At 42.9% G+C, this 13,123-nt stretch overlaps 1 protein-coding gene across 2 annotated transcripts; it reads right to left on the minus strand.

Annotated features, from left to right (window-relative positions):
- Positions 1 to 279: 279 nt before the first annotated feature.
- Positions 280 to 7,503, minus strand: LOC139534236 (transmembrane protease serine 13-like). Of its 2 annotated transcripts, none has more exons than XM_071333186.1 (13): positions 7,348 to 7,503; positions 4,907 to 5,075; positions 4,652 to 4,762; positions 4,223 to 4,372; positions 3,456 to 3,582; positions 3,093 to 3,188; positions 2,738 to 2,784; positions 2,406 to 2,565; positions 1,935 to 2,113; positions 1,722 to 1,820; positions 1,402 to 1,544; positions 1,057 to 1,212; positions 280 to 790 (listed from the first exon to the last, which is right to left on the minus strand). In XM_071333186.1, the coding sequence occupies exons 1-13, from the start codon at positions 7,360 to 7,362 to the stop codon at positions 776 to 778; spliced, it is 1,467 nt and encodes a 488-aa protein (XP_071189287.1). In that variant the 5' UTR covers positions 7,363 to 7,503; the 3' UTR covers positions 280 to 775. The 2 variants fall into 2 exon arrangements, with proteins under 2 accessions (XP_071189287.1, XP_071189298.1); XM_071333197.1 differs by having other exon boundaries at positions 634 to 790; positions 2,738 to 2,781.
- Positions 7,504 to 13,123: the final 5,620 nt, after the last annotated feature.

Here is a 13,123-nt window from a genome sequence, read left to right on the forward strand (position 1 = left end):
TTGAAATGGCGTGGAAACAACGTTGATTCAACCAGTGTGTTACCAGTGGGAAATGACTTATTTACAGGCCTGCAGCCATCAACCATCAGCTTCCATTCATCTCAACTACACTCATGTACTGAGGTCACTGGTAAATCCATACTCTCCACTGCAGTCAATAGACAATTAAACCCTTGTGCTCTAGTCAGCTATTGATTAACACCAGAAGAATGATATTCAATATCATTCATGAAGTTGAATCCTGGCGTTTAGAGTATGAGTAAAACATTCTGACTCAAATAATGACAAAATAAATTATAATTCCAATTGACACACAGTGATAGACATGGAAAAAAAGAATCGATAATTCACACACATCACACCAAAAAGTGTACATAAGTTGAAACAATCAACAAACAATCAAGGAATCATCAGTGCCATAAGGTAATTAGTGTTACGTTAAAGTGATTAGAAAAATCTTCCTGATAAATTTTCTTCAGTTTCACAACTCTCAGCCATAGAAAACAGCAAGTGTAGTTCACTGTAGCATCAGTAAAGTCCATGTGAACCTGGAGTATATCCTGAGACAGGTTTATAGCTTTATAAGAGGTTGCAGTGTGAGTAAAAGACATTCCTCATAAAATATGTCACAAATATAGATATGCTCAATACTGTTTCAGGGAAACAATCTTGCAAGCCTTCCATTCCCTGCCAGTGTTGAAGGGTTCACACCAGTCTCATTGTCAGGTCCAAAAGACATGCTGAACATCCTTGGATGAGAGCAGCTGTGATCACATCACGGTCTTGCTTGCTGGGAGATGGAGAGTAGAAGGAACATGTTCAGGAGTCACATTACTAATAACACCATCCTACTCAATCCTTATTCTGACAGCTAGCTATAATTAGGTTTCACAGTTCTAAGTTGAACTAATGATACTGTATGTAAAATATCTAAATGAATATAAGTGCCCTCTGAAGCAGTACAAATGAAAATGATTGAATTATTGATAGAATTCCACCCCAGTGCGGAGGTTGTGCATGTGTCTTCCCAGTGGTCCTGGGTGCTCCTTTCCCTACCTGCATCTTACTGTAGACCCAGGGCAGCAGGCGGCTGACACGACTGTAGACCCCCGGCATGTTCCTCCTGCCACAGCCTACCCCCCAGCTGGTCACCCCCATCAGGTACCAGCGCTGGTCTGAGTCCTTACACACCAGAGGACCTCCACTGTCCCTCTAGTGGAGGAAGGGAGCGGTAGGGGGAGTGGGAGATGGAAATGGAGATGAGAGGAAGATGGAGAGAAGAAAAGGGAAGGAGGGAATAGAGCGACACAGGATGAGATTTGTGGACATCATGTAAGAAGCTGTGTGGAAGTAGCTACTGTCTGTGGTTCTCTGATGGGTCCTAGTGTCCTCTTTGCTCACCTGGCAGGAGTCCTTGCTTCCCTTTATATCTCCAGCACACAACATGTTCTGAGAGACCTGGCCATTGTAGACTGTGTTTCTGTTACATACACTGGAGTCAATGATGTCCACAGTCACCTCCATAAGACTTGTGGATCCACGGGCTGAACACAAAGCAAAAAAACAAACAGATATCACCATACAGAATAACACACCAGATTGTTTTCTAGTCCTTAATTACATCACATATCATGCTGTATTTCTATTTCCTCTTCATGTTCACCCCAATGTCAAACAGAACCTAACAGTCGCCCCCCTGTGCCAGTCCCTGTGACTCTCACCTGTCCCCTCCTCTGTTGTCCCAAATCCAGAGGTCCAGCATTTTGTCCCAGGAGAGACGGTCTTGTCATAGGCAGGCAGGCACACAGGCTGGATGCTGTCTGAAACAACACACACACACACGTTAATTATGACGATCAAAGATAATAGTGATCCAGTATGGTGTAATGTGCATCAGTAATCATGTAATATTATTAGGTTAAAGGTGAACTCACTGGAGTAGTCTACGTAATGTGTGAGTTTAAGCAGGGCAATGTCATAGTTGTTGGTGTTGTCATCATAGCTCTCATGGACAATGATCTTCTCCACCATCTCAGGGACAGGCAGCATCGTCTGAGAAACCATGCCCATGTACAAACGCCAGTTATTGGGCACCAGGTACGATGAGTCTTTCCTAGAGATAGAAGAGTTGTTAGGTAATTTAACTCCTCACTAATAACTGTTTTAGCCATGTTCATCCTAAGCACTGTTCAGTCTTAGCTAGCTCACTTTGGTTAGCTTTGTTCACTTCCAGATCTGTTCTGTCTTTGCATCTGTTCTGTTATAGCCCAGTTCTTTTGTCTTAGCATTGTTACATTTCAGGGCTATTCTATATGTTCTGTTTGATAATGTTATTACTGTTCTGTTTTACATTGTCTCATTACAGTTCCTTGTCCATTGTCTGCTGTGTTGTCTGCCGTACTGACCTGGGGAAGCAGTGGGCTGCTGTCACCACAAAGTCAGGAGCCACCAGGGTGCCTCCACAGGTGTGAAAGCCCCGAAAGTGGAGGCTGACCTGCCAAGGCCAATCGCCCAGATTCGCTGCAGAGCCCCCTATGATTCTGGACGACTGCTGCCGGCCACAGTCTACCATGTGGACAGAGAGAGGGAGTAAGTTGGTCCGTAGTCCTAATACAGCATGGGGATTTGTATTTGGTCCTCTGTTCATCAGGAGAGCTAGATGAAACTCTATCCAGCCTTAAAACACCACTGGTTGCCTTTGTGTATGAACTGTGAGAATGTAAAGACAGTTACTCACTGATACACTGCAGGGATACAGTGTCCTTGTTGAGGCAAGATGAGCTACTGAGCACAGACAGAAACGCACAGTTAAATCAGATCACCAATGAGGTCACATGTTTTATTTGCCTTACTCACGCCATCTAATAGTGACATTTTTGGCTCTGATAAATAATCAGAATATATACACACAAACAAAAAAATATATATAAATAAATACAAATTTAAATGTATTTATATATATATTTGTGTATATATTCTGATTATTTAGGGGGTGCTGCAGCATCCCTACTTCCCGCAGCTATGTACATGTAAATGTTTACTCAGTGTGTGACATATGCAAAGGGGTGTTGAGTATGTCCAGGAGCACTCACTTTACTGACACCTTTCCCTGGATGGTGTTGCAGGTCTGCCCTGTCACAGTGAGAGTGGTAGAGGACCCATCTTTCACACTGCTAGTGCTATGACTCCTAAATAAATAGATGCAGGGAGTTCATATACACGTCCCCACATCACTACCTCACACCACTAAACCCATTGATTATTGGTTATTGTACTGAAATATTGAGGGAACTAGCACACAAGCATATCATGCACCTTTTATACATTCATTAAACTGTGTACATTATGAATAAAATGTGATTTGATTTCGATTTATTTGATGGGTATGGTCACACAGGTTTGCACAGTTCAATCTTTAGACCAAAAGAGGGCAGCAAAACAGCGGAAGATCTTACGCTCTGAAGCCTAGTTGTGCACAGGTCTGGTCAGCCAGGCCCTTGTTCCAGCCACTGTAACATACAGGGAGGAAACTACCAACGCTGTTTGTCTTCACCTGGAGAGCCCCGTTCGACCCGAACCGTACTGGATAATACACAGATACATCACTCAATTAGAACCGCACTGGATCACACAGATACATCACTCAATTACAACCGCACTGAATCACACAGATACATCCCTCAACTAGAACATCACTGGATCACACAGATACATCACTCAATTACAACCGCACTGGATCACACAGATACATCCCTCAACTAGAACATCACTGGATCACACAGATACATCCCTCAACTAGAACATCACTGGATCACACAGATACATCACTCAATTAGAACCTCACTGGATCACACAGATACATCCCTCAACTAGAACATCACTGGATCACACAGATACATCCTTCAATTAGAACATCACTGGATCACACAGATACATCCTTCAATTAGAACATCCCTGGATCACACAGATACATCCCTCAATTAGAACATCACTGGATCACACAGATACATCCCTCAATTAGAACATCACTGGATAACACAGATACATCCCTCAATTAGAACATTACTGGATCACACAGATGCATCACTCAGTTAGAACATCACTGGATCACACAGATGCATCACTCAGTTAGAACATTACAAATCCATTACAGATCCAGAAAGGATCCTTCTGTTTTTGTTACTGACATCAAAAACTAGGTGATAGCTATTAGAATACTGACAACAATTGGTCTCATCACTGCCCAGTTTGCATTCCTGTTGGCCATCACACTCCACAGTGTTAGAGGGACAGCTGTCTTTCTCCATCTCGCTGGGCTGGTAGGCTTCACTGCTGCTTAGGTGGCCAGACACCAGGGATGGGCCATAACATACTGGACAGAGGTCAAAGGTCAGAGGTCAAAGAGAGAGGCCAGAGGATATCCAGAGCCATGGAAGTCCCCATGGTAGTATACCAAAACAATGCAATATCATACCAGGTATATTACATTCACATCATACCCTTAATATAGAATTTATGATTTTGGAAATAGATGTTTCTGTCATAAATTCTGACATATTGTATTGTTACATTATGTCTGTGTTAAATGATGTTACATTATGTCCACATAATTGTACTGTATGGGTTCTCTGTAAGTTATTGGTCCAGTTACCCCCCAGCCAGAGAGCAATAACGAGGAAGACAAGCAGTAGGGTGGCTTCTCCTGATCCTCTGTAACAGTGGGAACTGTTCCCACACGATAAGCTTTTCTTACGACAAGGGGCTGCAGGGGGGAGAAACAGGGACATTTTAGGTTTAGAAAGAGAGAGAGAGATGGAGCCCTTTCATAGAAAGAGTTGTAGTTATAGTTAGGGGAAGGAATATATGTTGAGGATTGAAAAAGTTAAAGGGAATGTGAGGAACTTACGGGCACTCTGAGAGACATGGATGACATTTGCATGTGGCATCGGCTGGTTGATGTAGTAAGGTTGGAAGGGGGTGTCAGACCACCCTCTTGTTCCCACCACCTCTCCATACTGAGGAGGAGGCTGGGTGGGCACTACTGCTAAGTAGTATGGGGGTGGATGGTCACTGTTCTGTGGAGAGAAGGGAGTCAGGTAGGTTTTCAATGGCATTAGTGGGCTACGGACGTGATCAAATTCTAAACACAGGCAGGACTTCTATGATTACATCTGAAGTTTAACTCTAGCCGAAATCCTACCCGACCCTGAACTATAAAAGACACAACTGATGAAATATACAGTGCATTCGGAAAGTAGTCAGACCCCTTACTTTCCGAATGCACTGTATGTACAGTTACAGCTTTATTCTAAAATGGATGGAATCATTTTTTACCTCCTCAATTTACACACAATACCCCATAATGACAAAGTGAACTGGGAGACTAGTCAGGATTGAGGGAAAGATGAACGGAGCAAAGTACATAGAGATTATGGTAGAACATTTACAAGATTATGTTATAATACTCTCTCATCGATGAGTACTCAAGCCTCTGGGGCTTGCTGGCTTGGTGGTAAAACCTACAGCCTGCGTTCCATAGAATGAGTTGGCCTCTGTGTGGCCCCAGATAGAGATAGCCTGAAGGAGTAGAACAAACCCCTCTTTGTCTCTAATCATCTTTGCATCTGAGACACTAAGCTGGGGGGTAAAACAACACCTGGTGCACATAACTCACAAGATGAACCCAAGATAGCTTGTGATGCCCCAAGCTGCCGGGGAGGGGTGGAACCAGCCATGGCTAAGCATTTTTAGTGTGAGCTATATAAGAACCATGATTCCTCTGTAAAGTTGGGCTCTCAACGATCACCGATGGGGTGGTCGTTGACCAACTCCATTATTGCAATTCTTAATCAATAAAAAATATTGATTGTTTGAAGAAATAATAAGTCTCTCTCACTTAATAAAGAATTCTCCACGACAAGATTCTTGATGAAAACTTGTCCAGAGCGCTCAGGACCTCAGACTGGGACGAAGGTTCACCTTCAAACAAGACAACAACCCTAAGCACACAGCCAAGATGACGCAGGAGTGGCTTTAGGACAATTCTCCGAATTCCCTTGAATGGCACAGCCAGAGCCCGGACTTGAACCTGATCGAACATCTCGGGAGAGACTTGAAAATAGCTGTGCAGCGACGCTCCCCATCCAACCTGACAGAGCTTGAGAGGATCTGCAGAGAAGAATGGGAGAAACTCCCCAAATACAGGTGTGCCACGCTTGTAGTGTCATACCCAAGAAGACTTGAGGCTACACTCGCTGCCAAAGGTGCTTCAACAGAGTACAGAGTAAAGGGTCTGAATACGCATGTAAATATGATAATTATTTTTATAAACACCTGTTTTTGCTTTGTCATTATGGGGTATTGTGTGTATAGATTGATGAGGGACATTTTCTTAAGTCCATTTTAGAATTAGGCTGTAACGTAACAAAATGTATCAAAAGTGAAGGGGTCTCAATATTTTCCAAATGCACTGTATGTTTGGCTGCATTTCAGATACATTTTTGAACATTTTAATGTTGCAGTGATGTGACTTAGGCCTAGCGGTTGAGCGAGCGAGAGAGAAAATTATTTTGATAGCAAGCCCTGATCCCAATGACTCGACTTTACCCGCATGAAGAGAAAGCAAAATGCTATTTTTCAGGGATTCACAAGGATCATTTGAATTTCCTGAGTGATCAAGTTAAGATCCAACATCTGTATGACAAACATTGATTTGCGGAAGGTGTTTTTGTAAGTCCATGGCATGTTCTTCGCAATATTCTAACACACACACACATCAGCATCACAAGCATGTTGTAAAGGTTGTTATGGTAATGTGAGCAATGCTGAGAAGTGTTGCACCAATACGTCTACTCAGTGGATCCAAACCAACAATCTACTCAGTGGATCCAAACCAACAATCTACTCAGTGGATCCAAACCAACAATCTACTCAGTGGATCCAAACCAACAATCTACTCAGTGGATCCAAACCAACAATCTACTCAGTGGATCCAAACCAACAATCTACTCAGTGGATCCAAACCTACAATCTATTCAGTGGATCCAAACCAACAATCTATTCAGTGGACCCAAACCCGAATGGCAAATTACTGGTCAGTAAAACACAACTGAACTTACTAGCAAACATTGAAAGCCAAGATACAATTACATAAATACTAATTTAAATGCCTCAAACTTCTACTAATCTCACATTTAAATAAAAAATGCATGGTCTATCAGCCATACCAGGCACAAAACTAGACCTGGCAATGTTTTGTTCCCAAACCAAGTAGGAACAAAAGTAAAAAGATCAATATTATCCAATAGACATGTCCGATGAGTTATAGAAGAGAGTAAATCCAATTACCTGGTCATGTTCCATCTGTGTGTGGAGGCCTGGGGTCTGAGGCCTGGGGTCTGAGGTGGTCTCACTGGGGTCTGGGTCACTTCTACAGGAGAAATCCTATAGCTTCGTGAGTCTCTGTCCAGTCTCTGTCTGTTCCACAGGCATTGGAATCCAATCCTCTCTCCCTCCACCTCCTTCTTTCCTCTTCAATACTGGCCCAACTGGTTCCACCATGGAAAGTGGGTGACACGCACACAACAGCCAGACACACTTAACTAGTTGTTTTTTTAATGTTGTTTTCTAAAGAGATAATTTGAATGACTAAATACAATTACAATGCAATATCTTATGTTAACTATGAAGATTAACACAAATTCACTCCATGAATGTTTAGTAAGAATATTATACTTTTTTATTCAAAGTTTATTGAGATAAAGAAAAGAAAGAAAGAAAGAAAGAATAACACACAAAGCACAAAAAGCCACTTCTACCTCTATCAATGACGCCACAACAAAAATAGCTTATTTGAGTATGCTCCTCACATGAAGTCACATGTTTGCTGTCATGGATCTGAAATAGACAAAACATGTACTTTTTCAACACTTGTCACATTCTGGATCGAGTGATTTATGTCAGTGTGACAGGTCCTGTAGGATGTTGATTTGAGAGACTAGAAGGGTATGACTGTATGACTATGAGTGTGTGAGTGTGAGTGTGTGAGTGTGAGTGTGAGTGTGTGTCAGAAGTCCTCACAAGGATAGTAAAACAAGGAAAACCCGGACAAGTAGGGACATTTTGCCTGTCCCCAATGAGGAAAAGGCTATTTTAGGTTTAGGATTACAATTAGGGTTAGGTTTATGGGTTAGGGGTTATGTTTAGGGTTAGGGAAAATAGGATTTTGAATAGAAATCAATTGTTTGGTCCCCAAAAGGTATAGTAAACCAAACATGTGTGTGTGTGCCTGTGTGTGTATCAGATTGTCCACTGTGTTTGGATAGCTCAGACAAATATATTTTTGTATGTACATTTGAATATTATAAAAGCATATAACAAAGACAATGGTAGTGTTCTCTTCTCTGTACACCTCCAAGTGGCCACATTTTACTACACCTACATCAGGGCTCTCCAACCCTGTTCCTGGAGAGCTACTGTCCTGTAGGTTTTCGCTCCAACCCTAATCTAGCGCACCTGATTCTAATAATCAGGTTTGGATTGGTGCAAAAACCTACAGGAGGGTAGCTCTCCGGGAACAAGGTTGGAGAGCCCTGACCTACAGTGACCATTCAATGGCTCATCTGCTGTTTCAACTGAGAATTACACATATGACAGAACAAAACAATCATAACTCCAGGACTGATCAATGAGGAAAATAAAAATGAATGTTAAATTAAATTAGAATGTCATACATAAACAACAAATCTTCTGTACCATCATTCACCAAATAATTACATTACACCCTACATTCTGTCATTCAGGGCTTTACTATAAGAATGTGGACCTCAGTCAGTCCCGTGGAATGGAGGGAAGCCTGCATTGGACTAACAAGTAGATACTGTTCTGAGAGAAGAACAGCACATTGGAGAGGGGGGTGGAAAATGGCAGTTAAATAGTTTTTATTCGACCCTTGGGGGGAGCAGGAGTAAGACCAGATACAGGCTCTCCTGTGTTTCTACAGGAGCTGCTACCTGCACAGACCTTCAGAGGGTTTGGGGCTACAGTGGAGCAGAGGCAGGATGTTGATGAGTAAGCTACTGTACATGTGGGATTGACTCTGCTCTTCTAGGGCCAGGAGGACTGCACTGGGATATATGGGCGGGATGGGGGAGGGCAGTGTTAACCACAGTCTGTATTGTACAGTATGCTTTTTATTTTATTGAACCTTTATTTAACTAGGCAAGTCAGTTAAGAACAAATTCTTATTTACAATGACGGCCTACCCCGGCCAAACCCGGACGACGCTGGGCCAATTGTGCGCCACCCTATGGGACTCTCAATCACGGCCGGATGTGATACAGCCTGGATTCAAACCAGGGACTGTAGTGCCACCTCTTGCACTGAGATGCAATGCCTTAGACTGCTGCACCACTCGAGAGCCCACATGAACACATGTAAGGTTCTCTCTTTTTTTGTCTTGGGCTGTTGTGTGATAAAGCTATGTTGGCAGGTGAATAACAGCCCTAGATGTAAAATAAGTGTGCTTTTGACAACCCTGTCAGAGCATAAGTCAAGTAGTTAATGAAAAGGGATATACTGTCAAATAAACCAATAATATAGATAATGATGGTATATACCTGAGCCATCCCAGTAATATACAGTAAGCACATTTACAGTAAGCACACCACATCCCCTCACCATGTACTGTTAGTCTATATGTCCAAATCCAGATCATTTACAGTGGGAGGTGATGTACTCGCATATATCAGTCAATAATACCTTATGTACAGTAGTTTACTCAAATGGGATACTAGAATCATCACAGTAGAGATCAATAAGGTATTTTGACAACTATGTGATAGACAAGCAGTTGTTACAGGCTTTGGTTTTTTCATTTATATTTCGAGGTTGGACGTTAGCAAGTTAGCATGTAGGGCGCACCTCGTTAGTCAGTATGTGTTACACTTGTGTTGGTTACCATCCCATTAGTGGGAAGGTGTTTCACCTGTGCTGGCCTTTAGTTGGCGCGACCCATTTTTTATGTTTCAAGAAAAATAATCCTTTATCTAAGCTTTGTTTTCTCTTTGCACCGCCATTTTGGTTTGTTTCCTGTCTTTAAGTTTGGTATGGGTTTTTATTTTGCTTGTCTCTTCTTTAGTGGGCGCCTTTTAGGTTTCAGTAGTTGCTAGTCAACTTTCAGTGGACACCCCCATGAGTGTCTTTCAGAACCCCTCCTGTTGAGTTTTGGTTGTATGGTAGAAAAATTACAAGATTGTTTTAATACTGTTTATGCATCAAATTAGGTTTGATGAGTACCCTCTCATCTGTGGGACTGAGTTGGGCCTCTGGGGCTTGATGTTAGCAATTGCTTTATGATGGCTTGGTGATATAACATGAAGCCTGCATTCCATAGAATGAGTTGGTGTTTGTAAACTGTGAGGTGCCGGGGAGGAGATGTCTCTGGTGTGAACGGCTGATGGGAGGAATCTTGTCTTAGGGGCCAAACCCTGGTTGTTATACAATTGGAACAGCATTTACTGTGAAGACTATCTGGCTGGGGGATACTCCTTTCTCACATACAAATCGTAACCTTTTGACCTATTCCAGACATCTGTTTGTCACATTCAGGAGGATGTGTCTTAACTATAAAATACTGTGGTTCAGTTCTGCTCGTTGAGCTCTCGGCATCACACTTCAGAGTGTGGGATTGACCAGCTTCATTATTGCAATAATTAATCGATATTAAATAAAGATACTTGTTTGAAGAAATGAGTCTCACTCTCACAACATTTGTTAGTCAGTCTTAGTTTTCCCTTCTGTTTGAGTGACATTTTTGGTTTTCTTGCTGGGGAATGTAACCGCACTGGGCCTGTAGTGCTGTAGTATAATTAAAGATAGTTTCTCAATGAAGACATCCAGCTTTTTCTTTTTTGCTCCCCAATTTTGTGATATCAAGTTGGTAGTTAGTCTTGTCCCATTGCTGCAACTCCCGTACAAACTCGGGAGAGGCAAAGCTTGAGAGCCATGCGTCCTCCGAAACACGACCCTGCCAAGCCGCACTGCTTCTTGACACACTGCTCGCTTAACCCGGATGCCAGCCGCACCAATGTGTCAGAGGGAACGTGGTACAACTGGCGACCGTGTCAGCATGCATGCACCCGGCCTGCCACCAGAGTCGCAAGAGCAAGACGGGACAAGGACATCCCAGCCGGCCAACCCTAACCCGGACGACGCTGGGCCAATTGTGCACCGCCTCATTGGTCTCCCGGTCGCAGCTGGGAGACCCCGGGTCTGTAGTGATGCCTCCTGCACTGCGATGCAGTGCCTTAGACCGCTGTGCCACTCGGGAGGCCCACCGCTTAGGCTGTTACAATTTTTTTGAATGGTCATAGTTCTGGTCTGCTTAAAGGGCTACTGCAGTTCTTGATTTGGCCTTGTTTTAGATCTGGTTAATTAAGAAATGCTAGTGGCCGTGACTGAATTCAAATGTGAGTTGGTTTCGGGGTGTGGTTTGATTTAGGTGTCTCGTGTGTTTGCAGGTGGGAAAAGTTAGCTAAATAATTGTGATAATTTGCTTCAGCTGTGGCAGTTATTTAGACTATCCAAAGTCTAACCATCTCCAAGGTTAGTTGGGAACCGTCAATTTACACAATGTAAATGACAATTTATAGATGCTTTGAGGTTTAAGTCATTGAAATTTGGAGCTATTGGGATTTTTATATTAGAGATCCAAAGTCAACCCAAATGTATCACAGGCATTACAATAGGGTCTTGTGCAGCTGCACTCCAAATTGATGATTTAAAGCCAATTTATGCTTGATCTGAAAATGTGGTGGAGGCTCCGTATGGAGAGTGTGACACAATTGCAGAGGCCAAATCAAGCTCCGTACTGCATTGCCGTGCACCTCTCAAATCGAGTAATAATGTGGAGGGCTCCGCATTGACATGATTGGTTGGTGGGGGTGGGAGGTCCTGTGAAAACACACTCACTTCCTTCACAACAGCTTTGTGATGTGCAAAAAGTATGTTTGTTCTAACTTCTGTGGAGGCCCTATCGCAGTAAATGCTGTACTACCACTGCAGATGTCAGATTGACCATGCAGAGTGTTTTACTTGTGTGCTGCCAGCTGTGGGCAGGATTGAAACAACCCAACCTTAATTTACGTTGTGATGCAGTCACAACCGACTTTATCACCAAAATGATCCTATTTACACATTGTAGGACATTTTGACAGAAAAAAAATGTTTGACTCATACTGTAGATGCCACACCCGGTTTTCTAAATGAGAAGTTGTTTTTTAGGGGTAGTTTCTCTTTAACGGTTGGCTCTTGCATAGGCACCAATGTGAGGGAGTTATTTTACACTGGCCTGGTTTTTTAAATCCGGGCTCGTCACGTCATCGGGCGAAAGCGGGGAGGGAGGAGCACCTTTCTCAAATCAAACAGTAATCTGCACAAGTCGGTCATGTTGTCAACAAGCATGCTGCATCGTCCAGAATCTCTTTTCCATTAAATAAATGTGAGAATTTAAGCTAGTTTTCATTGGGAAGACAGTGTTTTTTTTTTTTTTTTAATTATCCTATTTACTACATATGCTTAATTACTTTTGTTTTGAGACTACTTTGCTGTCGGACAGAGCAGGCACCTGGATCACACCCAGGAGGCAGCCCGGTTCCAAATCAAATGCAATCAAATTTCAGATGATGCAAAACACACCTACACAGGCGTGATTAATCAAACCCCCTCATTAGCAGCTGGTTCTGGCCTGCTTAGCTAATTGACTGTATATGAACCAGAAAAAAAGGAGCGAGTGAGATGTTTCGCTTCGTCTCCCGCCTCTGGTATTATCCCGGCCAGGGCACAAAAAATCCTGATTCCACTAATCACCTCACCTCCTTACACCAAACCAATTAGCTGATCAGCTAAGGTCCTGCCCTGACTGCTGATTGGTCACATGAAGTGGTTGTGAGAGTAATGGCATTGTGGTATCTGTCTGTTTGGAGGCTATTTTCTAGAGCTTGGCAGAAGCCCCACCTGACTCCTATGGAGAGAAGCTGATAGAGAGGACATCAGGGCTGAGTGAGGACAGCTTGGTGGGCACATAGTAAGATATGAGAACGGAACATAGTGTGTTTCACTCTAC

The sequence above is a fragment of the Salvelinus alpinus genome, chromosome 1 (assembly GCF_045679555.1).
Source record: "Salvelinus alpinus chromosome 1, SLU_Salpinus.1, whole genome shotgun sequence".
NCBI lineage: Eukaryota > Metazoa > Chordata > Actinopteri > Salmoniformes > Salmonidae > Salvelinus > Salvelinus alpinus.

Bases quoted from the DNA above. Each gene is read 5' to 3' on its own strand.
- LOC139534236 (XM_071333186.1), bottom strand. The intron at 3,189-3,455 runs GTAAGATCTTCC...CTATTTATTTAG, and splicing joins GCACAACTAGGCTTCAGAGC to GAGTCATAGCACTAGCAGTG. The intron at 1,821-1,934 runs GTGAGTTCACCT...GTGTTGTTTCAG, and splicing joins ACATTACGTAGACTACTCCA to ACAGCATCCAGCCTGTGTGC.